Source organism: Zootoca vivipara, chromosome 2 (assembly GCF_965207765.1).
Source record: "Zootoca vivipara chromosome 2, rZooViv2.hap1.1, whole genome shotgun sequence".
Classification (NCBI taxonomy): domain Eukaryota; kingdom Metazoa; phylum Chordata; class Lepidosauria; order Squamata; family Lacertidae; genus Zootoca; species Zootoca vivipara.
Genome location: NC_142584.1, coordinates 89,432,994 through 89,458,670, shown reverse-complemented (window position 1 = coordinate 89,458,670; position 25,677 = coordinate 89,432,994). Strand labels below are relative to the sequence as shown.

General features: G+C 41.4%; 1 protein-coding gene across 7 annotated transcripts in view; it reads left to right on the top strand.

Moving 5' to 3' along the window:
* The window catches only part of ITPR1 (inositol 1,4,5-trisphosphate receptor type 1), a 214,641-nt gene that overhangs the window by 84,936 nt on the left and 104,028 nt on the right, over positions 1-25,677 (top strand). For all 7 annotated transcript variants that reach the window (XM_088662374.1, XM_088662377.1, XM_088662375.1 and 4 more), the window contains 18 exons: positions 3,286-3,440; positions 3,971-4,070; positions 4,809-4,969; positions 5,503-5,644; positions 6,890-7,048; positions 7,482-7,654; positions 8,757-8,876; positions 9,247-9,441; positions 10,049-10,300; positions 10,644-10,785; positions 13,638-13,791; positions 15,893-16,080; positions 17,567-17,702; positions 19,392-19,446; positions 21,218-21,383; positions 21,479-21,649; positions 22,994-23,059; positions 24,165-24,302. In XM_088662374.1, the coding sequence (XP_088518500.1) occupies positions 3,286-3,440; positions 3,971-4,070; positions 4,809-4,969; positions 5,503-5,644; positions 6,890-7,048; positions 7,482-7,654; positions 8,757-8,876; positions 9,247-9,441; positions 10,049-10,300; positions 10,644-10,785; positions 13,638-13,791; positions 15,893-16,080; positions 17,567-17,702; positions 19,392-19,446; positions 21,218-21,383; positions 21,479-21,649; positions 22,994-23,059; positions 24,165-24,302 (2,673 nt within the window). The remainder of the gene's footprint in view (positions 1-3,285; positions 3,441-3,970; positions 4,071-4,808; positions 4,970-5,502; positions 5,645-6,889; positions 7,049-7,481; positions 7,655-8,756; positions 8,877-9,246; positions 9,442-10,048; positions 10,301-10,643; positions 10,786-13,637; positions 13,792-15,892; positions 16,081-17,566; positions 17,703-19,391; positions 19,447-21,217; positions 21,384-21,478; positions 21,650-22,993; positions 23,060-24,164; positions 24,303-25,677) is intronic.

Below are 25,677 nucleotides of genomic sequence, written 5' to 3'. Positions count from 1 at the left end.
GATACCCCCCTGCAGCCCCCCCCCCACATTTAGGACCTTCCAGAGCAGATTTAGAGGGTTAGGGAGCCTTTAGGAGGCAGCACCGAAGATTAGCTCCCTCCCCTGTACTAATGACAGTTTCCTTCCTGGCATTGGATTACCACCCCAGACAATACTCTCTCCTATTTAGAGTTGTGAATTCTTGGGGAGGGCCGGGGAATGTGGAAAAGCCCTTAAGGAAACTTATCAAAAAATTGAAACTGTTGAAAAAAAAAAAGACTGAGGAAGTTCAATAACATGTTAGTTTCATTACAAGGTTGCTGATTTCGGATAATTTTTAAAAAAGAAATTTTGGGGTTTCCCCCTTTCTGTTTCTACGTGGTAATGCTGTGAGAACTGCTTGTTGCTCATAGCTATTTTCAGCATTTTATCATGCTGGGAGGTGAAGGGGGGATGGGAATGAAACTATAAGCAGCAATTGTAAGTTGTTTTGAACTGTTTAAAACACTCTGCTTTAATTGCTGTAACCTGTCTGGGGACTTTGCATGAAGGATGGGTAAGTCTTCACTGCAATCATCATTAATATGTCAAACCCAAATTCTATTTACCACTTAAGGTCCTGGAATGCATGATATAAGCTATCACACAAAATAATGTTGTTCAATTTTTTTTTATATGGTTATGAAGTAAAGAAGGGTCCTGCAGAGTGTTCAAAACACACACATGAAGCGCCCTAGCCCTGAACCTAAATATTAGTGAGGGGGGGGAATTAAAGAAGTTCCTTCTTTCCTTTGCTCCCACCCAATACCCCTTTCCTCACTTTATAGCTGTGTTAAACAGAGTAGATTCAGTCAATCACCAAAGTGGTGCTGATACAACTTACATCCATCTAAATATAGAACCCAGCTGCTTTTCCTTGCAGCCAGCATCCCCACCTTCATCAACATGTCTAATTTCCAACATTCCCCTGTCAGCTTACAATCCGACAATGCTAATTGAAGTTGAAATCAATCTGTAAAGCAGACAATGAAGGAACTGCTGAGAAAAGTGCTAACAAGTGAAGCGAGTCTATTTCATCCCCTCTGTTGAGAGTCAATCTGCCTTCAGCCATTCCATTCAGGCTGCATCCCAGCTGGTTGTTATAATAAATGTAACTCAAAAAAACAGGTTCCTTAACTTACCCCTTTCTTCCTCCCTCCACATCACGTTTTCCTTGTGTGTGTTTTATTTTAGATTGTAGGCCTGAGAGCAGGGAGCTTTTTTTTTTATTACTTTTGTAAGCCAATCTGGGAGTCCTTTTGGTTAGAGTGGGAGAAATGCTTCAAATAAGAAAGCAGAAACAATGGAAGCTGGAAGAGGGCTAAAGTACTTGGGTTCAGGAGGACGCTGTTGCAGCATGGCCCTTTTAATGAGAAGAACTAGCTTATTTAGGTTCAGAGATTTCTGCCTTATATGTTCAGAGCCAATGGCTGCCAGTTTCCTCATTTTCTTATTTTCTTTTTACCTTTAACTCATTTTGCTTGCACTACATCATGTAGGGAATGCTAAGTTTTTGTGGGTATAGGATGAGTTGTCTCGCCAGTCACAAAGAAGAACCAGTAGGTCCTCATGATTGTGGCACAGGCCCATATGGCACTGCTGTTGTCTTGGCATAAGGGCTGCATCGTTATCTTCTCCTCCTCCTCTGTTACATATTACTGCAACACAGAAAAAGCAACATTCCAAAAGCCATAAGGGGAAACTGTGTGCAAACCAATAAACAACTACGTTTCTTACACACACAGAGGGTGGAGGTCTTACTTGCACTATTTCCTCTTTTCTTGCTTTTAACCACCAGGTGGCGAGGTTAGACCATAAGCAAGATAAATACAGTGTGAGGCAAATTAATTTTTTTCTGGTATAGGTGCCGCCTTTACAACAATAAAATGGTGTGTGTAAGAGAAAAGACGAGATGGTGTGGAATTGGTCACTGGATGAATAAGCATATGGTAAAAATAAGACATCAAGGGCTCAGTCAATCTCTTGCTCAGAAGGCACAATTTCGTCTTTTGGAACGTAACCTGAAAGGTTAAAATTTCCCACTCCTCTGAAGCTCCACTTCAACCAAGTCAGGCTCCTTTAAGTTCTCTTCTTTTTGAACTAGAAATACCTGGCAGTGTACTCAGCAAGGCTTCGGGCCAAATCTACATTTTACTGCTCCGTCCATACATTGTTTGTGGTGCGTCAACTAAATTACTTCCCCTCACTCCAAACTCTACTTTTTGTAAGGGCCGGCTTTACCTTTCTTCATCTGATTTGTTTGGTGGTTTGAATTTTGCTTTTCCTCTGCCTCCTTTCACTTACAGCACTGCTATGGTTTTCTTGGACAATGTTTCTAGTACAGTACGTTGTGAGGTGCTTTTGCAGAAGGGATTCTTCACATTTTCTATGGAGGAGTTGCAAGGGATTCAACCTTGCCTCTTGGAAGACGCGTGGACAAGCCGCTTGCAGTTACTTATTTTATGTGCATGCATCCATAGAAACTGTTACTTCCTACAAGTAAAAATCGTATGCCTTTTTGTATTTAGGGTTGCTTTCTTGTAATTCAGCTCTCTAACAATATTATTTATTTATTTATTTATTAAATTTACGTATCACCCTATAGCCACATATCTCAGGGTGGTCCAGCACCTTCATATTTATTATAAAAATTAAAGAAAAGATAATTTATTTATTTTCCTTTGTATCCTTGGCCTTTCCAACAACCTTCAGTTGTTTTTTTAATTCATAAGGTTTATTTTTAGTGGGAGGCAATTTCCACTATTTCCCCCCTTCTCTCTGCAGCCCTCTACACCACCTTTCATGCTCCTCCAGAGGATCCCTCAACCCTCTGAGCAGATTTTCAGGGGCAAGGATTTGGCCAAAAAATGCCTCTCCCTACACAAGGGAGTCAGGAGGATATCAACCTGCCCTTAAAACAATGGGAACAAATATGAATTAATTGTTGGTTGCCAAAACTTGGCAGCTGTAATTTTGGTTGCCTAACTTGGGTAGAATTGTCCTTTCTAGGAGACTGAGGAGCTCTGGAAAAACCTAGGCTATGTCTTGGCTTCTCAATGACTTTGACACAACCCAGCTTGCTGGTTTACTGTTGCTTCTAAGTCTTCTGCCCAGTTCTAGTTAACCCTATTAGATTGTGATGTGCCATTGAGTTCTTGTGCCTGTATCTGTATTTGTAATGCTTCAGTTATAACCATGAGGTGCTCTGCCCTCCAGCCTGGGTAGGCAGCTTTGCAATGTTGATTTGATTTGCAATTTCTTCCACAGCTGGATCCTGACCAGGATGCAGCCAGAAGGGGCTTGCATAATGCTCCAGAGAAGATGGCATACTCTTTAGTCTCTGTTCCTGAAGGAAATGATATCTCTTCGATCTTTGAGCTTGACCCCACTACTTTACGAGGGGGAGACAGCCTTGTCCCAAGGTAAGATGTTATAAATGATGAAGGTGTCTGCAGCTATTGTGAGACCACTTTAAAATGCCAGACCCGTCTTACTGCAGCAGACAGTTACAAAAGGCAGCACCTTTGCAAAAAAGAGTTGTGACTTATTTTCCAGTGCTTCCTTGATGGCTAGGAAACAGCACTCCCCCAAAATCTGTGCCAGTGAGTTGCCCCCCCCCCTCCAGAATAGCTGAGGGCTGCAGGAAGAAGGGGGAATTCCATTGCAGCTGGATCTTACCTTAAAAAAACCCAGTGTCAAAAACCCACCTCTACAACTAGCATCCCATTGGTACCTGGGAAATATCATTTGAAATATTGAGTCAGGCTTCATAGAAGTCATTACATACTGAATACCTGGCAATTTAAGACTTGGCTGCATTTCATATTCCAGTTGAAATAAAACCTTGCAAGTAAAAAATTAAAAGGAGATTGAAAAGGTGTTGTAAATGTGTTTGAAAAGTATTGGGTTACCAAAGAGCTTAATAATATAAAAAATACCTGGTTCTTTTTAGGAACTCCTATGTCAGACTTAGACATCTGTGTACAAATACCTGGGTTCACAGCACCAATATCCCAATTGATAAAGAAGAAGAAAAACCTGTGATGCTTAAAGTAAGTCATGCAATGAAATCTCATCTCTTCTGCTACCAATAAAGCTATTTCAGAGAAGATACTGATGAAGACAATTCTTATTTAGGACATGATTCACACAGCATTGCTTGGGTGCAACCAACCCCAGTCCATTATTAAAATGGATTAGTAGAAGAGCATAAATTAACGCTTTGCATCTTAAATTGAAAGAAATAAGTACTGGTATCTCTTGGAAGACCTTGCAAAGGTTATTGTGTATCAGGGTATGATACTTGTGCTGATTGCTTGTCCATTTGGCTAACGACAAGTCCCTCTACCGTCTCAACACAACCCTTATAGTAGCTAGTCTCTCATCCTATTATTTATTTCAAGCATTGGTGTCCTGCTTTTCATCAGAAAAGATAGCAAAGTGGTTAACAAATCATCTTCCTCCTCCCCGCTGCTTTTTTTTCTGGTTTAGCACTGCAGTCAAAGGGGGAAACAGAAGATCATAGCCTTGGAGCTCATAACTAAAAAATAAAATAAAATCCAATAGATAATAGAATCTTCACTAAAAAAAGTAATGGAAGAATCTGAACCAATGAGTTTGGCTTGAACTATGATAATTAAAGACAATGAATTGCCTATTGTGGTAATGGAACTATTCCTACCACAATTTCACAATAATGTTTGGAGAACCTGAACATTGTTTCCCTACGGACTTCATTACAACTGCGTTTTCTCTGTGAGATTGTGACTAAAATGGCCTTGTTTTTAAAGATTGGCACCTCTCCAGTAAAAGAAGACAAAGAAGCTTTTGCTATAGTACCAGTTTCTCCTGCAGAAGTTCGAGACTTGGATTTTGCAAATGACGCAAGCAAAGTATTGGGTTCAATTGCTGGCAAGTTGGAAAAGGGGACAATAACCCAGAATGAACGGAGGTAAGGAAAAATAATAATGCAAGCTTCTTAATGGAAAAAATATGTTCTCCAACATAAGACGAAGGTTGAAAGACAGAGAAGGCAGCTTTGTTTATTTCATTCATTAATTTAATATTTAAGTTACTTATATACTGCTTTTCAGGTGATGTCACAGAGTGGTACAGAAAAGGACCATTTGCAACAATAAGCATCAAGTTATTTTTAGTTTTTAAAGCAGTCTAGAGATGTTAGAAAAGGAGCCAATAATGAAACTGTTACATATTGTAGTGATCTTGCATGAGTTTCTTGTACCAATTTCTTCGATACCTATGAATTGTAACAACCCCTCTCCTTCAACAATTACTCAAAATATAACTTTGAACTTGTAATACATTTTTGGGGGTGGCTCTGAATACAGTGCTCTGTTTTTAATATGAGCGTATTTCCTTCATTGTAACTCAGTGGCTTGTGTTTATTTTAAGAGGGTGGTATTTTCACTATTCATATTATATTTTGGATTAACAGCTAGGATTTTCTTTAAAAACAAACTGTAGGTCTGTTACAAAGTTGCTGGAAGATTTGGTATATTTTGTTACCGGTGGAACAAATTCTGGACAAGATGTGCTTGAAGTCATGTTCTCAAAGCCAAACAGAGAACGACAAAAGCTAATGAGAGAGCAAAATATTTTGAAACAGGTACAGTAAATTGTGTTTAATAAGGTTGTTTCTGATGACATAGATGTCACAAATAAAATTGCTGATGGTCTGGACTTCTTGGGATAAGGGGCTTGTAAATAGAGATGCCACAACATAAATCCCTGTCCAGAATCTCAGATTTCAATTGAGAAGTATTTGTGAAATTGGACCCTGAATAAATGGGCGACAAAATATCAAATGTTGTTCAATGTAAGTTGTGAATAGTGGGGCAAAATATCTACAGTGATGGGCGTATGCTAACTGGGGGAGAGAATTGAAGTCATAGTGAATATCTCTATGAAAAAGTCAACCCAGTGTATGACAGTAATGTAGATTTGCTCCAAGCAAACATCATCTAAAGCCAATTATTGTTCTTGTTGACTTCCCGGTTATGGTGTGAGCAAAACAAACTATGGTACTTGATTTGGGCATAACCCTCAGCCAAGGAGTGTGGCTTATTGCTCCCACTCACATTTGTTGTTGTTTAGTCGTTTAGTCGTGTCCGACTCTTCGTGACCCCATGGACCATAGCACGCCAGGCACTCCTGTCTTGCACTGCCTCCCGCAGTTTGGTCAAACTCATGTTCGTAGCTTCGAGAACACTGTCCAACCATCTTGTCCTCTGTCGTCCCCTTCTCCTAGTGCCCTCAATCTTTCCCAACATCAGGGTCTTTTCCAAGGATTCTTCTCTTCTCATGAGGTGGCCAAAGTATTGGAGCCTCAGCTTCACGATCTGTCCTTCCAGGGAGCACTCAGGGCTGATTTCCTTAAGAATGGATAGGTTTGATCTTCTTGCAGTCCATGGGACTCTCAAGAGTCTCCTCCAGCACCACTCACATTAGGAGAGGAATGAAGGAAATCAATCTGCTCATTCTTGGTAAACTTTTAACCATGGTCTACTGTGACATGTGAAGCAGCCCTTATATAACTGATTAGAAGGGGAAGTTTGCTTGTCTGGAGTTGCCTGCCATGCTCAGAAGCCTATTTTTTAAAATGCAAATTTGCATAAGATGGAGTTTAGCAGCTTCCCAATATAGGGTTCTCTGTCATGTGATTAGTTGCTGTAGGCAAGGATCCTGGCATGTAGACACGGCCTCTGGTGAAACAGAAGTGGCTGTCAGTAGATAGGATCACTTCAATCTCATAGTAAACCTAAGGCAAGACTCTGTAGATGATACTCATGGTTCTAGTGCTGCAATGTTAATGCTGATTCATTTCTTCTATCTTTCTAAAATAATTTGCCAGATATTCAAGCTATTACAAGCACCATTTACTGACTGTGGAGATGGACCAATGCTGAGACTAGAAGAACTTGGAGACCAACGCCACGCTCCTTTCAGACACATATGTCGGCTCTGTTACAGAGTTTTGAGACACTCCCAACAAGACTACAGGAAGAACCAGGTTAGCAAGGAGTTTGAGACTGTCTGGTGTGTTTCTCCAAAACGTAACCATAAAGGACAACTGAACTGCTTGGTGTGAAAGCTTTTGAATCATTTACATTCTCTAGCCTCCCCACCAACACCCAATAATGATCAATAATAACAGTTGTTTGCTGTTAGATCCAAACTGGAAAAAACTATGACTCACGCAATGAACAATTGGGCTGATTGCAAACTGGAACTGCAGATCCAAGTTAGACTGGGCAGCAGTTCATATGACAAAAGGATCATGCACACCCTGCTTTTCAGTATTTTCCTAAAAACAAAAAATCACATCAAGAAATCAACATAAATGGATAATTTCACATTTCCTTTCACTCTAAGGTTTTTAAGTGATGTAAGCATCTTCTCTCTCTCTCTCTCTCTCTCCACCCCACCCACTTTCTCTTTGCAAGGAATATATAGCCAAGCAGTTTGGCTTTATGCAGAAGCAAATTGGGTATGACGTCTTGGCAGAAGACACTATAACAGCACTGCTCCATAATAACCGCAAGCTGTTGGAGAAGCACATTACTGCTGCTGAGATTGATACCTTTGTTAGCCTTGTAAGGAAAAACAGAGAGCCGAGGTAAGAGAAGACTCTTCCTTCTACTGCTTAGACAAAATAAACGGTGCACAAACACTTCTGTAGGTTTTCTGAAACTACCTGAGCGATTGGTCAGTAGTCTGTTTTCATGCCTGTCTGGGTCTTTCTGCTTGGAGAAATTGACATGCCAACAACACTCGTGAGCTTTCCACACAACGTCATGAGTTGTAATGATGCGCAAGGAGCACAACATAAGTTATCTAAGGGGTTATTATCACTGTCTGTGCCCTTTGCTGTTGTCAGCAGACACCCAGTGAATACCTTTGGGGGCACCTACTTCTGCCATGTGTTATAATGTCTGGATGCAGCATAATGGGGTGATATCTACTGCTGATTCAAAAGTGAATAAACACTGGTTTCGTGGGAGTCATGATGAAACCTAGCCTTATGAGGAACAGTTGAGGAAGTTGGGTATGCTTAGCCAGGGAAAGAGGAGACTGAGAGATGTGATAGCCATCTTTAAATATCTAAAGGGCTGAAAGATGAAGCAAGCTTGTTCTCTCCTGCTCTGGAGGGTAGGACCAGTGGTTTTTAGGGTGTGTGTTTTGGAGGCATTTGCTGCAACAACTTAATGGCTCTTTCTAAAGAAAAAGAGCACTGGGTGGGCCCAAACCAACGGATTCAAGGGAGATTCCAACTCAATACCACAAATAACTTTCTGACAGTATGAGTTGTTTGACAGTGGAATGCTCTCACTCAGGAGGTGGTGGACTCTCCTTCCTTGGAGGTTTTTAAGGAGAGTTTGGATGGCCATCTGTCATGACTGCTTTAGCTGAGATTCTGTCATTGCAGGGGGTTGCACTAGATGACCCCGGGGTCCCTCCCAATTTTACAATTCTTTGATTTTATGTTGTTGTTTTTAGTTTTGTAGAAAAGGGGATTTTAAAAATGAGATGTCTGATGACAAATGATTTGGTAGATTAGGTGCATCCTGTTAGTTATTTGTTGCATACCCTAGCCTTAATCTTTTGAGGGCCTGGGTGGGTGGGTGGGAGGTATATTTTATCACCTTCCTTAATTCAGCTCTTTAGCATCTGAAACATTGTACAAAATTTAATGGGCTTCGTCTTTCCCTCCCCATTAGATTCTTGGATTACCTTTCAGATCTTTGTGTGTCCATGAACAAATCTATTCCAGTGACCCAGGAGCTGATTTGTAAAGCTGTGTTAAACCCAGCAAATGCAGACATACTCATTGAAACCAAGTAAGTTGAGATGTTTTTCAAGAACTTCCTTTTAGAAATAAGAAGATTGCGGCGTTCTGAGCCTTGACAATAATGACCTATTTAAAAAAAATCACCTCCTGTTTGGGGAAAATACAGATAATACGTAGGCTATTATTTTTGTTGGAACAATGGATTCTTCAACAAGTTTTTAATCCTAGAAGTAGGTGTGTCATGAAGTAGATTTAAAATTAACAAAAGCCTTTACCTTACGCCAAGGTGTGCTGTTGCCATTGTATGTCGTGGTTGACTAGCAGAAAATGGCTTTCTGATAACAAATAGAAGAAACCTGTGTAGATTCATTAATATATTTAATATAAATAATTGCTTTTCACTCTTGCTCAATTCTTAGACTGGTCCTGTCTCGGTTTGAATTTGAAGAGCTGTCGTCTGGAGAGAATTCATTGGAGGTTGGTGAGGATGAGGAAGAAGTCTGGTTATTCTGGAGAGACAGCAACAAAGAGGTCCGCAGTAAGAGTATCAGAGAGCTGGCTCAGGATGCTAAAGAAGGGCAGAAGGAAGACCGGGATGTGCTCAGCTACTACAGGTTAACACCGCAAGCGATATTTGGCTACGGCAGTGTAACCTGAAGTGTATATACAACTGACTCTAGCTATATGTAATGTTAACCAGCTTCTAGAAGACTTCAAGGTTAATTGATATAATTGGTTAAAGAGGTGGCTCTCAAATGATGCTTTCCCTAACAACAGTTTCATACAGCTGTGATATTGGTTCTTCACAATCAAGCTACATTTTTAACTGATCATTGGCAAAATTGGTTGTTCAAATCTGCTTTCGTATTATAAACTCATTAAAATTGTTTGGAGGCTCCATGTTTGTTTGGTGGAACTTGTCCAAATTTTTAAAATAAGTACATAAAATACATTGGGTTTTTTTAAAAGGTTCATCAGCAGTTCATCTGGGATATTTTTCAAATTGGATTTAAAGAAATGATAGTAATGTTGAATTATATGCAGAGATATATGACAAATTCAGCCTCCCACGGACTGCTAATGTACTTCTGTTCCTGAAGAAGTGTTATTTCTGCTGCTGCATCAGAATATGCATTGAATTGTTCCCTCTGAGGTATCTTCTAACTTTCAGTCCCAGGCAAGCAAAATGATACTCTTCTCCTTCTCCCCTAACTCCCAAAGGTACCAGTTGAATCTTTTTGCTAGGATGTGCCTTGATCGGCAATACTTGGCTATAAATGAAATATCTGGCCAGCTAGATGTAGATCTCATCCTTCGCTGCATGTCCGATGAAAATTTGCCTTATGACTTGAGAGCGTCGTTCTGCCGGCTGATGCTGCATATGCACGTTGACCGCGATCCCCAAGAACAAGTGACACCAGTAAAATATGCCCGGTTGTGGTCAGAGATACCTTCTGAAATTGCAATCGATGAGTGAGTATTTTGTGATCAAATGGTTCTCTGAAACGAGGGCCATTAAATGCCTAGATGCTTTTTCACTCTTTTGCACAGTGCCCTGTAGCAGCCCTACTGTGGGACCATATTCAGGAATGCCAGGAGTGACTGCTTTTGGAAAGAATGAATGTTTGCTCCAGGAGCCGCCTTAAAAATATATTTATGCTAAAAAATGTTACAGAATGGAGCTAGATGGACCCAGTGGTCTGACTTGGCATATGACAGTTTTCTGTGTACTTTCTGACTGACTCAAGAAAAGGAGAAGAACTATAAGTTTCCTATGGCATTCTCCCATTTGAAGTTTTTCGTTTCCTTTCTTCAGCTATGATAGCAGTGGAACTTCCAAAGATGAAATCAAGGAGCGGTTTGCACAAACCATGGACTTTGTTGAGGAATATTTAAGAGACGTTGTCTGCCAGAGATTTCCTTTCTCCGACAAAGAAAAAAATAAACTCACCTTTGAGGTAAAGATCTTTTTTCTTTTCTTTTTAAATAAATCTGAGTTGCAAGACCTCTGAATTGATGCTAACTCTCACGCTGGGGCTAATCCTAAATTGCCCACATAGTTGGACTAATAGTATCAACAGATGAAACTTCCTTACACTAAGTTGGTCCATCTGTAGTTTAGTGAACTTGCACTCAGAAAGTCCCAGGTATTTTCAACCCCTGGCATTTGCAGTTGGAAGGATGAGGTTGCAGGTGACAGGGAAGTTTTCTGCCTAGAGAAGTGCTGCCCGTCAGTGTAGACCAGCCTTCTCCAACCTGGTGCCCTCCCAATGTTGTTGGACTGCATCTTGCATCAGCCTCAGGCAGTATGACCAATGGCTAGGAATTATGGGAGTTGTACTCCAAAACAGATGCAGGGCACCAAGTTTGGACAGAAGAAATTACCTTTCCCTGGTGTAAGGCAGTTTCATATATTCCTCAGTACTGTCCACTCTTATCTTGAGGTGACTTTTCAATACCTCAGGCCCTGTTGGAAGAGAGATTTTTGTCACTGAAGATGCCAGAGGTTTAGCTTCCTCTAAAACAGTACTATGACTGCTTGCCTTGTTGCAACTTGGTTAAAGTAGCAATGAAATTCAAAAGACATTTGGGTCTTCACGTACTTCCTGCTTTTTTGGAATGACCCTGTGGCAGATCACATCATTCTGCACAAATATTTATTTACTGTCATTTAATAGAGCACTGCAATACTGCCCTTGATCTGAAATGTCTACAGGGTAGCTTTGACCTTTTTTTGGTTAAAATCTATAGATAATATCCAAGTAAGTCACACTCTGGGTAGACCCATGGAAATAATTGAACTTAAGTTTGAAAATTGCTAACATCAGATATCATCGAATAGCAGTAAATTAAAGCAATCAAAGCACAACAATAACAAGTGAAACTGTACAAAAAAGACCAGAAAGAATAGCAAGTCATTAAAAAGCAGAAAAGCCCACAGAAACAGTTGCAGGAGATTGGTTCTGTTACGAAATATTGAGAAAAGCTCTCTGAAAAAGCACTGCCATAGGTTGGTGTCCAAAAATCAATGGTAAAAAAATGGTAAAAAATGGTAAAAAATATGAACTGGCAGATTTAAATCCAGAATATTCAGTTTCTATGTATAATACATCTGCATATGCAGTAAAACACAGTAGAATGCTTATTAAAATACAGAAAATTATGTTTATTATGACAAGGTATAGTGAAGTGGTACAGCATGGTGTGTTATGATAATATATTCTGAAAAATAAAGGATAGCTGCTCATTTCACACGCTAGCAAGGTTATGCTTAAAATTCTACAAGGCAGGCTTAGGCAGTATGTGGACTGAGAACTCCCAGAAGTGCAAGCTGGATTTCGAAGGGGCAGAGGAACCAGAGACCAAATAGCAAACATGCGCTGGATTATGGAGAAAGCTAGAGAGTTCCAGAAAAACGTCTACTTCTGCTTCATTGACTATGCAAAAGCCTTTGACTGTGTCGATCACAGCAAACCATGGCAAGTTCTTAAAGAAATGGGAGTGCCTGATCACCTCATCTGTCTCCTGAGAAATCTCTATGTGGGACAAGAAGCTACAGTTAGAACTGGATATGGAACAACTGATTGGTTCAAAATTGGGAAAGGAGTACGACAAGGTTGTATATTGTCTCCCTGCTTATTTAACTTATATGCAGAATTCATCATGCGAAAGGCTGGACTAGATGAATTCCAAGCCAGAATTAAGATTGCCGGAAGAAATATCAACAACCTCAGATATGCAGATGACACAACCTTGATGGCAGAAAGTGAGGAGGAATTAAAGAACCTTTTAATGAGGGTGAAAGAGGAGAGCGCAATATGGTCTGAAGCTCAACATCAAAAAAACCAAGATCATGGCCACTGGTCCCATCACCACCTGGCAAATAGAAGGGGAAGAAATGGAGGCAGTGAGAGATTTTACTTTCTTGGGCTCCTTGATCACTGCAGATGGTGACAGCAGTCACGAAATTAAAAGACGCCTGCTTCTTGGGAGAAAAGCAATGACAAACCTAGACAGCATCTTAAAAAGCAGAGACATCACCTTGCCTACAAAGGTCCGTATAGTTAAAGCTATGGTTTTCCCAGTAGTGATGTATGGAAGTGATAGCTGGACCATAAAGAAGGCTGATCGCCGAAGAATTGATGCTTTTGAATTATGGTGCTGGAGGAGACTCTTGAGAGTCCCATGGACTGCAAGAAGATCAAACCTATCCATTCTTAAGGAAATCAGCCCTGAGTGCTCACTGGAAGGACAGATCGTGAAGCTGAGGCTCCAATACTTTGGCCACCTCATGAGAAGAGAAGAATCCTTGGAAAAGACCTTGATGTTGGGATAGATGGAGGGCACTAGGAGAAGGGGACGACAGAGGACGAGATGGTTGGACAGTGTTCTCGAAGCTACGAACACGAGTTTGACCAAACTGCAGGAGGCAGTGGAAGACAGGAGTGCCTGGCGTGCTATGGTCCATGGGGTCACGAAGAGTCGGACACGACTAAACGACTAAACAACAACAACAACAACAACAACAACAAGCTGCATCCTGTTCTTCCAAGCAGCTCAGGGTGGTATTCAGGGTGTTACCAACTTTTAATGCTCCCAGTGGCTCAGTCAATTGAGATAGGATTAGAATTAGTAACCAGGCTGAGATCTTCCACTGAGCTTCATCTCCACAGTTGGTCTACCAATGTACCAAACTGGCTCTGTGCAGATCCTTTGAATAGTGGGTGCCAGAAAGTCAATATTCGGGTGCTTTGGTACATGTCATAGAGATTGTAACAAACCATTTTTTTGTTTCTTTTTAAAACAATAGGTGGTAAACCTGGCCCGAAACCTGATCTATTTTGGCTTCTACAATTTCTGTGACCTGCTCAGGCTAACAAAAATCCTCCTAGCTATTTTGGACTGTGTCCATGTTGCTACGATCTTTCCTATCACAAAGGTTGCAAAAGGAGAAGAGAGTAAAGGTATGAATGCCCATGCGGCATAGAGGAAGAAAAATGTGCTATTGAAGAATGATCGGTTTCTGTCAGTGCCAATCGTTTTTGTCACCCTGTGTCAAGGAGTGGGGGAAGCAGGCTTGTAAATTGTAAAAGATAGGCTATCTATCACTGTTCCTCCTGAGAAAGCTGACTCCTATTGTGGAGGCCTCTTATCACGAAAGTCAGGTGTGGGGAACACCTAATTTTCCATCCGTATTTGACAAGGTTCCTCTGGTTAATGATAGTGGTAGTTTGTTGCTCCAGGTTGCAGACAATACTCACAGGAGTTTGTGTTTCACATGGCTTCTGCTTTGCTCTCAGACTGTGCCAGCTAAAGAAGCAGTCATTTTCTTTGGCTGGCACAGTCAAAGAGCAGACCGCAATGTCAGCTTCACTCAGTAGTAAATCACTGGTGAAACCGCCACCACTCCTGAGTCTCTCTGCTAGCGACTTCCTCCTGTGAGCATTGCTAGCAGAGGAACTCAGGAGCGGTGGCAGTTTCAGTAGCGATATATACATATATACTGCGCAGAGGTAGAAAAAAGCTGCATCCACGAGGCGCTGATACAGCTTGTTCCTCCCTCAGCATCTTTAAAGTGCTTGGCTGAGAAGTGTGCGGTTGCTGCTCCCCTCAGCCGAGCAGTTAAACGATACCCCAGCCTGGTGCTAGCTCCCATGCAAGTGGGGAGAGCACCAGGGATGGCTCTGCCAGAGGTGGGGAGCCCTCCCCATCCCCAGCAGAGCCACGCAAGAAATACCTGGTACTTTCCCCACCTGTCCGTGAGTGGGGAGCACCAGGGATGGCTCAGCCCTCCCACGCCCCAGCTGAGCCGTACAAACAAGCTGCATTGTCCCAGCCCGCTGGGCTCTGGGGTGAAACTGCCTCAGCACCCGTGGTGAGAGCTGTGGCAATTGCACCCAGCACCTTGCAGGCTGAGGCCAATGTGACTTGTTTTTTCAACATTGCGGTACATTGCCAGACCATGATGTTTGGCTGGTGATATTGAAAAGCTGATATCGCCCAACCTTGTCAATGCACATTATTAACATGTGCATATGCTCATGAGCTTGCAACTGCATGATTGAACGCGGACTGAGCATATGAGCTGGTGGCACAAAATGCATGCCATCTCATTTATACCTGGCTTGCACCTGTTGCCAAATGTTATCAGTGGGATGTATCCAACACTATCTGTACACAAACGGAATGGACTTCCACTCATGCAACATATCTTTACCTTGCTCTCCCCCATCCCCAGCAGCCCTCCATGTACTCTCAACATCTGCTCCGGAGGGCTGAAGGAAGCTCTGGAGCAGATTTTCGAGGTGCACAGAGTATGGGGCAGGAGAGGCAGGTAAAGATGCATTTATTCTGCCATTGTTTCACATGGTCAGGGGAGAGGAAGAATGAAGTATGAGGATGCAAATTTTGGGGGCAACTCCCATGTTGCATGTAGTATGTGGATTTCCCCTCAATATGATACTGTATAGTGGTAGGGTTTGTTTCTTTATTTAATGCATTGGTAGAAGTGAATATCCAATAAATGTTCCTGCTTCTTTCTGTAAGTGTGGAGGGTGTTGCCTATTTCACAGCATGTAGAATATTTATAACAATGTTGTATCCTTAACTGTATTATATTGGATTTGTTTGTTATATTTTTCTCAGCCTTTGCATGCCCACTTTGTATCTCTGCAGATGAAGGGTGATCTCAAAGCATTTTATTAAACAGCAGAATACCACAAATACAGTAATACCTTGGTTTAAGTACGCTTCGGTTTGAGTACTTGCAGACCTGTCTGGAACGGATTAATCCACTTTCCATTACTTTCAATGGGAAAGTTCGTTTCAGGTTAAGTACAGACTTCCGGAACCAATTGTGTACTTAAACTGAGGTACCACTGTACTGTACACTATTTCTACAGTTTGTAGGTAACATGTTGCATCTGATAGATAAGAAGCAGGTACACATTGAATCTGATTCCTCTATACAGTAATGTGTGTAATAGGCTGAGACGGGTAATGCTGAGACAGGTCTTACCTTAATAAGTGTTTTACAAAACTTTATCCTGTATTGTCTCTCTGAAGGGAGCAATGTGATGAGATCTATCCATGGTGTTGGGGAGCTGATGACCCAAGTTGTGCTCAGGGGTGGAGGGTTCTTGCCCATGGCTCCTCTTGCTGCTGCCCCAGAAGGTAATGTGAAACAGGTTGAACCTGAGAAAGAAGACATCCTGGTAATGGACACCAAGCTGAAAATCATTGAGATACTTCAGGTATACTTCAGGTGACATAGCTTAGAAAACTATATTGACGCAAGAGCTGTACTGTCATGCTTACGTTGTTGGGGTTTATTTCCATTCTAGACCATTGTTCTCTTTTTGACAGAATTAGAAATGAATAATTTTTTCACTGGATGGATTACATGTAAGCTTTAATAAACATTGTTACAAATACTAACAACAAAATACTAATAACAATTACTAATTGCGAACAGTTGCAAATGTTTAACCCAGGCATCCCCAAACTTTGGCCCTCCAGATGTTTTGGACTACAATTCCTATCTTCCCCGATCACTGGTCTTGTTAGCTAGGGATCATGGGAGTTGTAGGCCAAAACATCTGGAGGGCTGCAGTTTGGGGATGCCTGGTTTAACCCATGCCCTCATTTAAAACATTAAAACCAGTTACATACTTTAAAACGTTTGTGTGCAAGGTAACTTCAAATAACCCAGCTCCTATAAAACATTGAGCAGTCAGATTGAAATACAGACATTGTTCAGGAGAGTTGGACCAGAACAATGCAATGGAGGTGTTCAGAAACCTGCATGCTCCCATGACAGTATTTCCAAGGCTTCATTTGAGTTCCCCTGCAGATCCTATTTTGAAAGCTACGGCTTTGCAACAGGCTGCCTGACATTCAGTGTGCTGTGCATTTTCATCAACCCATCTACCCATCTGGAACTGGGGCAAGGTTTCTGGGTCAGGGTGCATAGCCCTGGGATAACTACTGAAAAAATGCATGGAAAAACTAGAAGGAAACTGAAACTTTTTGTGTCAGCTCTTATAGCCTGTGCTACTCTTAGATAAATGCCATGAGGAAGAAGTGGATAAAGCCCTTTTTTAAAAAAAAAGTCGAAGGCCTCAGGTTCATTTTCTGGCATTCTGCAGCTAAAACATCAGGTCACAGGTGGCAATAAAGGGAACTCTCTACTCAAGACCCCGAGGAGCTGCTGCCAGTTAAGGTACACAGAACGGGGCTTCATGAGCAAGGCAGTTCCTTTCGTTCCCTAGTTATACTTATACAAATTTATTGGTTAACTTGCCGAAATGTATAAGCACGAACTGGAAGGGTAGTACTGACCAATGCTGCCAGTGTGAATTAAAACAGGAAATACCCAGAATGACCATCTTCCTACTTTTACTTAAGGTAGTTACAACAGGGAAAAAAATCTGATATATTGTGTTGTTTTGAAAAAGGTGGTATGTGTTTCGTTTTGCGTGTTTCGTTTTGTGTATGTTTTTATCTAGACACAATATGCATCTATAATATATAATACAAACTAGACCAGTAGATTTTGGTTTTCATAGCAGGAGTTACTTTTGATATCTAATATATTTTAAATGCATGTTTTAAGCATGTGAAAGGGAAGGTCCTTGCTTTTAAAAATGCAAAGGGGGGGGGGAGGGTAATGAGTTGTGCTATTGAAGCTTCTTTTTCTTTTTCTTCTTCTTTTTTTTAAAAAAACTATGGAATCATCAGTTCATTTTGAATGTGAGATTGGATTATAGAATCTCATGCCTTCTGTGCATATTTAAACATGAGTTTGATGAAAGCAATGCACAGACACCTGATTCACCTACAGGAAGCAATAACCAAGAAATGCCAAATGTACCAGGTCAGTTACATGTTCTCTTAAAGTGCTGTAAAAAAATTCTTAGGTGCCGATGTGTGCCACTTGGTATATTCCAGGGGTCGGCAAACTATGGCCTGTGGGCTGGATCCAGCCCAATTGCCCTGTGGACGGTCCGTGGATCATGTGGAGTCTGTTCATTAACTTTTTGTCATTTGGTTAAAAAAAATTCTGTGCCGCCATTTGGTGGGGCGCCATCCCCCCCCCTCACACACTGTGGCGCCTCCTCCTGGCTTCTCCCCACCCTGCATAGAGGAGGAAGGGGGCTGGGCGGAGCTGGCTGAGCGTCATTTGGGGTAGCACCTCTCCGGAGCCAGCCAGCCCTTTTGGGCCACTCGTCCCTCTGCCGCCACCAGCCTCTGCTGCTCGCAAGGGGAGGCACAGGAGCCGCGGTTGGCAGAGCGCAGTGCAGTGCCTCTCCGGAGCCAGCCCGCACTTGCGACGGCAGCACCATAGGTAGGCAGGGGAGGGGAGAGGCTGGGAGAGAGGGGGTAGAGAGAAGCCCCCTCCGCCGTGTGCGCGCGCACATGCACACACAGTCTGGCTAATAATAATAATAATAATAATAATAATTTATTTATTTATACCCCGCCCATCTGGCCGGGTCTCCCCAGCCACTCTGGGCGGTTTCCAACAGAAGAATAAAACACAATAATCTATTAAACATTAAAAGCCTCCCCGAACAGGGCTGCCTTCAGATGTCTTCTAAAAGTCTGGTAGTTGTTTTCCTTTTTGACATCTGTTGGGAGGGCGTTCCACAGGGTAGGTGCCACCACCGAGAAGGCCCTCTGCATAGTTCCCTGCAACTTGGCTTCTCGCAGCGAGAGAACCGCCACAAGGTCTGGGGGACAGTGAACCAGCCCCCTCCAAAAAAACGTTGGCTGACCCCTGGTATATTCCCTTAAATTCTAATGACTTATTGGACAATTTGTGAACAAAAGCAGGAAAACAGCCATTCCATTGTCTATGTGGGGGTTTATTATTATTAAGCCAGGTACAATAATATACTATCAAACTATAATGACTTTGTAAATTGGGGAAACACTGCTCCACATCTTGAAACCCTGTAAGGAAAATTTCTGTAAAGAAAACCCTGTGAAGAAAATAAAGGAGAAAGAAAGTACTAAGATTATCAGTATGCATAGTTATTGAGCTTATCCTTTGCAATTTGTTTCATTTTTTTAAAAAAATATTTTCAAAAAAGTTTAATAAAGAAATCATATGTGCACAGTCTCACACTATGGAAGACATGAGTTCCCTTTGAAACCATGTAAGGTGGAGGCTGTACAAACTGCTCCATTGCTCATCTGGAAAAATCCAAGGCTGCCTTTAAATATTGCGTGTTTGTGTATGGATGCAGGCATAAGCTTGCATGCACACAATACCCTCACATATTCTACTGTATAGTTTGAAACAGCTTCACACAGCAGTTGCCCATACAACTGAAATGGATGCCAATTGGATTAAATTTATACAATTATACAATTGGATTGAAAAACAACCTTTTGGATTTCCTTTCACAGAGGATTTCCTTGCCTTTCAGCAGAGGATTCTTAATAGTGTAGTTTCTAGGATGAAAAGAATGGTAGCTTGCTTCCTCTGCTCCCCTTAATTAATTTTAAGCTATATTTCCAGCTTGGCACAGAACACAAAACTGTTTGTTTTCCTTTACAGGAGCTCTTGACTTTGAACACATCGAAGAGCAAGCAGAAGGGATATTTGGAGGCAGGAAAGTAAACTATTGTGATTTGCATTTGTCTATTCTGAACTGTATGTGAAACTGCTTCTGGACAGTTGCAGCTCACAGTTCTTCAGAGGAGCAAGTCACTTGTACTAATCATTCATGTACCCATTTGCTTGTCCATTAATTGCTACTTTAATTACCATGGATGAGTTAAAAGAATTATCCATGTATGTTTCCTAAGGTACTTTCTAAATGAGAGGGCAGGGTGGGAATGTAAACTGTATTCTTGCAGCTATGGTTTCATGACCCCATTGTCCACACACACACACACACACACACACGAGTGTTAAGAATACCATACAGGAGAACAGTATAACAGCTGCTTGTGAAACAAGACATCTCCTCCCTCTCCTCCCTGCTTCAGTTCCCTGTGCAACCCCAGAATCTGCCCAGGAGCATTGGGGGGAACCCCCTGGAACAGATGTGGGGGGGAAATATGGGGGCTGGAGGGGAAAGAATAAAAACTGGATGTCCTGTTGTACAGCAGATTTTGGTGGTGCAAGCAAGTCGTCATTGCTAAATGTCACCCAGAATATTTAATGGGATAGATACGTACTCCTAAAATGAAGAAGAACGTAAATCAAAGAAATACACTTTTAACTGATGGGAGGAGGAGAGTTGGCCAATGGTTGGGTAGCACTGCCCGGTCGGACAGCCTTGCTAGTGTTTGCTGACATGCAGGATATATTTTAAAGGCCATTAGGGGGAAAATAACTTTTTTTAAAAATAATTTTTTCAGAATGGCAAAAGGGGGAAAGACTTTGCAGAATCCAAGGTGTTAGCTGTGGAGGGAAGCCTAGAGAAAGAGTGACTATGAGAAGGGCTGCTCTTTTAAAAAAGTGTCTATATCAGGGATGTTGCTGGGCTACAACTTCCATCTTCCCTGATTACTGGCTGTGCTTGTTGGGGTTCATAAGAGTTGGGAGTCCAGGAACATCTGAAAAGCCACAAGTCTCCCACCTTGAACTAGATTAATCAGAGAAAGGTAAATACGTTTTTAGGGTGTTGCTAAGTTCCAATAGAATAAACGAGGCGAAGTGCTGAGATTGTGCTGGTGAGTTGGTGAGATTGCTGCATTACAGGGAGTTGGACTAGATCAATGGTTCCCAACCATTTTTTGGCCATGCCCCACCTAAGCATCTCTAAAATCCTGATCCCCCCCCCCCGGTGACATATAATTTTTATTATTCAAAAAGTAAACAACTATTCACGTGGAGGAAGCCTAAAAGGCCATTAACTTGGTCTAAACAAGCTATCAAATTGCCCCCCTGTGGGGCGTGTGCCCCACGTTGGGAACCATGGAACTAGATGATCCTCTGGGTCCCATCCAACTCCACAGTTTTATGATTCTAATATGAAAAAGGGTGCCCTTCCTCCATTGCCACTGGTAGCTTACAATGTACAGCGATACCTCAGTTTTCGAACGTAATCCGTTCTGGAAGACTGTTCGAGTTCTGAAATGTTCAAAAACCAAAAACTTAATAGCCGACAGCTAGGCCTCAGGATCTTGCACTCAGCCGAAGCTGCATAACTTGTTCGACTTCCGAGGCATGTTCATCAACGGAGACGTTCGAAACCCAAGGTACCACTGTATTTGAATATGAATTTGTGGTGGTTTTTGGTTTCTCTCCCAACATCAGATAGACTTACACAGTTATGGAAGCTGCCTGGAAGTTCTTGGATGGAAGTTCTTAAATGGAACCATTCCCCACCACCACCACCCCAATTTTACTTTATATTTTTTTATTATTTTCAGTGAAGAGAATACACCACTAGATTTGGATGATCATGGTGGCAGAACTTTCCTTAGAGTATTACTCCATTTAACTATGCATGACTACCCTCCTCTGGTGTCTGGAGCCCTTCAGCTACTCTTTAGGCACTTTAGTCAGAGGCAAGAAGTCCTTCAGGCCTTTAAACAGGTAAATGTAGTGTTCTATACCGTCCACACTTTCATTCTAAATTTGTGTGATGATGCAAGGGTGTTATGCAACTAATGGATTGCAATTCATGTAAGGTCCAACTGCTTGTCACCAGCCAAGATGTGGACAACTACAAGCAGATAAAACAAGATTTGGATCAGTTGAGATCAATTGTGGAAAAATCTGAACTCTGGGTGTATAAAGGCCAGGGACCTGATGAAACGATGGATGTAACGACTGGAGAGAATGAACATAAGAAAAAGGAGGTAAAAATAGCTTTTGTCTTTGTTTCATTGCCGGTGTAGCATAGTGGTCAAGAGCAGGAGAGTCCCTAGTTCAAGTTTCATCTGAGCCAGAAGCTATATACAGTAATGGTGGCTTTGGGGCAAATTGCTTTCTTGCAGTCTGCATTTTCTGTGCTGCCCTCTGCTCCCAAACAATGTCGTTGCCTAACCTGGATGGCTTTTGTGAAGGTGACTGAGTTGATTAACATGAATAACATTTCATTGTTGTACGCAACCTTAAAAGTATTATATTTTAAACATAAGCTCTAAAAGACTTTAGCAAAGTTATGCTAGAATCGTAGTTTTATGGTTTTGATTTCCCTCTCTTCTCCCATCCCCCTTTTCGTCTTCCTACACCTTTGTTGTTGTTGTTGTTTTCTCTTTCCACAGTTTATGTTTATTCCCCCTGCTCCCGGCCAGTTGTATAGTTGTTCATGTTTGTGCAATATATTATTAAAGCTACATTTACATATTTATTCATTTTTAATTCATGGGATTCCTGAACTTCCTCTAAGAGGTGTCTTGGTCTGTTTCCCAGCTGCTTTAAACCCTATAAATCTGATTTATCTCCTTTTTTGTTCCATTCATCATGTTATATATGCCTCCTCTAACCTCCATCCCCTGTCCTGATGCCTCAACCACCTCTTCCATAGTTATTCACATTAAACTAAAGTTTAGAATAAAAGACCAATAATGCAGTGAGGATATATATGTGTAATATCTCCTCACTGTTTACAGTGGTACCTTGGTTTAAGAACAGCTTAGTTTATTAACAACTTGGGTTAAGAACACTGCAAACCCGGAAGTAGGTGTTTTGGTTTATGAACTTTGCCTTGGAAGCAGAACATGTTGAGTGTGTTCCATTTGTAAATTGAGTCCCCCGCTGCTATGGGAAAGCACACATTGGTTTAAGAATGCTTTGGTTTAAGAACGGACTTCCAGAATGCATTAGGTTCATAAACCAAGGTACCACTGTACTTGCAAACAGTACCACTAATCATACTGTGCCTTTAATGTAACTAGTATTTTTTTTTAATGCTGCAGTTATATTATTGTGCTGCTATAAGATTTATCCATTTAAAGGAATGTGTGTGTGTGTGTGTGAATATATATACCTTAGGTAAATAGCACAAGTGTGTGACTCGATAGAAATACCGCTGTTAAGTTTAAGTTTTTATTAAAACTGAATATTGGTGAAGGGAGAAAGAAAACTTCTGGAGAGTTTTTGGTGTGAAATAGCTACTAAAATTTGTACTAATGATCACCAGAATTGGTGATGGGGAGGAAGGGAATGCAATAAATTAATAAATCTTGCTTGTCCCCTAGGAAGGCCACAGCAAACCACGGAAACCCGAAAGCACTAGTAGCTATAATTACAGGGTGGTCAAAGAGGTAAGACTCATCCTTTCCCAGCTGCCCATTACTTTTGCTGCCTTCTTCATTTCTATGAGTTGAGGAATGCTATGAATATATACCTTTACCTGTCTGAATATGGAATATTCCTTGCCTCCTAGAAGATAATAGGCTGCTGCGCACAAATAGCTCTGTACGTATACTGGAGCCTTTGTATGCCAAATGAGTTGTTGGATCATGGCACCTGGGTATATAGTATGTATAAAAACTTGGTTTAATTAGATCATTAAACTATCATAGTGCTATGGACTAGACTAATGAAGTACGGACAATTAATATACATGTTAATGATTTATATAATGCATGCGTTAAAATGTACTCAAAGTGTGAGCTTTAAAATAATCTACACAGGTTTACCACTGGTTTTTAGAAGGAAAGAAAGAAAAACTTTATGCAACATTGTTGTACAATTTCCATGGACAGTCTTTCAGTCTTAACATTAATTCTAGTGTTATATTCAGGGTTGTGTATGAATGAAAGAAAACAGAAAGAAAAGCTACATGGGGTATAAATTAGGCAAAAGAATCAACTTTGTCCACAGCATTATGGTTCTTTTGGTCCTTTTGGAAAGGGCAAGGAAGTTGTGTGATGCAAAGAAGGCTTGACCCCTGTACACTGGAAATAATACTTACTGACATAAGAGTTTGAGATTTTTGCCTGGCATTGTCTGAAGCAGCCACTTCCCCCCCCCCCCCACCTACAAGTGTTTTGGATTGAATCTCCCATTAACTCCAGTCAGCACGGCCAACAGGAGTTGTAGTCTGAAACATCTGGAAGGCACCAGAAGACTTGCCATTGTAGCACTAAAAGGCTGAAGCTCATTTTCCTTGGTAAAGGAAAGCCAAGATACCTTAGCCAGTGCCAGTTTCCTGTACATGCATGGTCATCCATGTCATCCAAATGTAATTGCTGTGTCAATTGCATGCAACATGGTGTACGCATTTTTGTCTTTATCTCCTTAATTTCACTCTGCTTGTTTAATGTTATTCTGCGATCTGTTGAAAGTGAGCTTTTCCTTCAGCCTGTCTGGAAAAAGAAAAACATTAGTATGTCATCTGGTGCTAAAAAAAATGTGTTTCTGCAGATTTTGCTTCGACTTAGCAAGCTTTGTGTACAAGAAAGCATCTTGGTCAGGAAAAGCCGGAAGCAGCAACAGAGGTTGCTCCGAAACATGGGCGCTCACACTGTGGTCCTGGAGCTCTTACAGATCCCGTATGAGAAAGTGAGGTTTGCATGCATCAGTTACTTTACAATCCATCAACAAACCACTAAAGTGTCTTTGGATCTTTCTAAATTTTGTCTCTTACAAGTTGCATTGAGCATCAAAGGAGCAGTTGCTAAATATTCATGTCTTAAGGAATAATTCATTTGTTTGGGGTTTATTGAAGCAGTTTCATTGCAAGGACGAACAAAATAGAAACTAAGGTTTATATAGTCATTCCTGGCTGTCTCAAGGAGGCATTGGGCATAACATTACAGAGGTGCCCCCAAGGTTTCTGAGTTTTTCTTGTACAAATCCTTCGTAAGTCAGCTGAGGACTTTCCAAGCCTTTTTACCGTGGAAAGACAAATTGAAGCTGTATAGTTCACACAGTGGTCATTGTTCTAAGTCACAGCAACAAGTTGGTTTACCTGCTTTAAATGTCCTTATAAAAGGGCAATATGCTATACTGTATCAGTAGCTGTACATTGCTGTGGTTCAGAATGGGGGGGGGGGGGAGAAGCATATGTGTTCCATTTTCAGTCTTGAAGTCCTCCAGTCCACACAAAGAAAAGCATTGTGCTGGAGAAACTGAGAAGGAAGGAGATTTGTGGCTCCTTAGGTAAGGAGTCTGGACTCATAAATGGGGGTGGGTGGGTAAAGCAGGAGGGAAGCAAACATAGCAGCCCTACAAGTATTTTAGTTAAGAAGCAGAAAAATAAAAATAATGCAACTCGTTCTGGCTGGTATTTCAAGGCATATTGTTATAGATGTTTATACATCGTCCAAGCAATGGGTAGCCAGTGTGGTCACCTCCAGATGTTGTTGTACTCCATCTCCCATGATCCCCAGCCAGCATGGACAATAGTTGGGGATAATGGGAGTTGTAGTCCAGCAACCTATGGTTTTGCATCCCAGCTCTTGTCACCACATTGGCTACTCCGGGTTTACGCAAATGGATTGTGCCAAGTAGGAATTAAATAAACCTCTTAAAACATTTTTTTTAATGTTACCCATTATGTGGACCTCCACATATTGACCACTGGCTAAAGAGCACGGGCAGCTTCACTCACAACATGGTCTCTGAAAGAAAAGTGGGACTTTATGAACTTGAATTGCCATCAATTCAAAATGGCTTCTTCCATCATTGCATCCATTATTTATTTCCAATGTTTGCAAGCTGCTTTTTTTAAAAACTATATGATAACAAAGTTGCTTATGCAACAATCAATACAACCATCTGTCATTAAAAATGTTTTTTTAAACAAAGCCACGGATAAAAGTGTAAGTTTAATAAGTAGATAACAGTGCCACTTACTCGAAATGCCTTATGAAATAGAAATGTCTTCCTAAGCCAACAGGAAGGGCGGGGTCCTGACTGATCTCCGCTGGGAGGC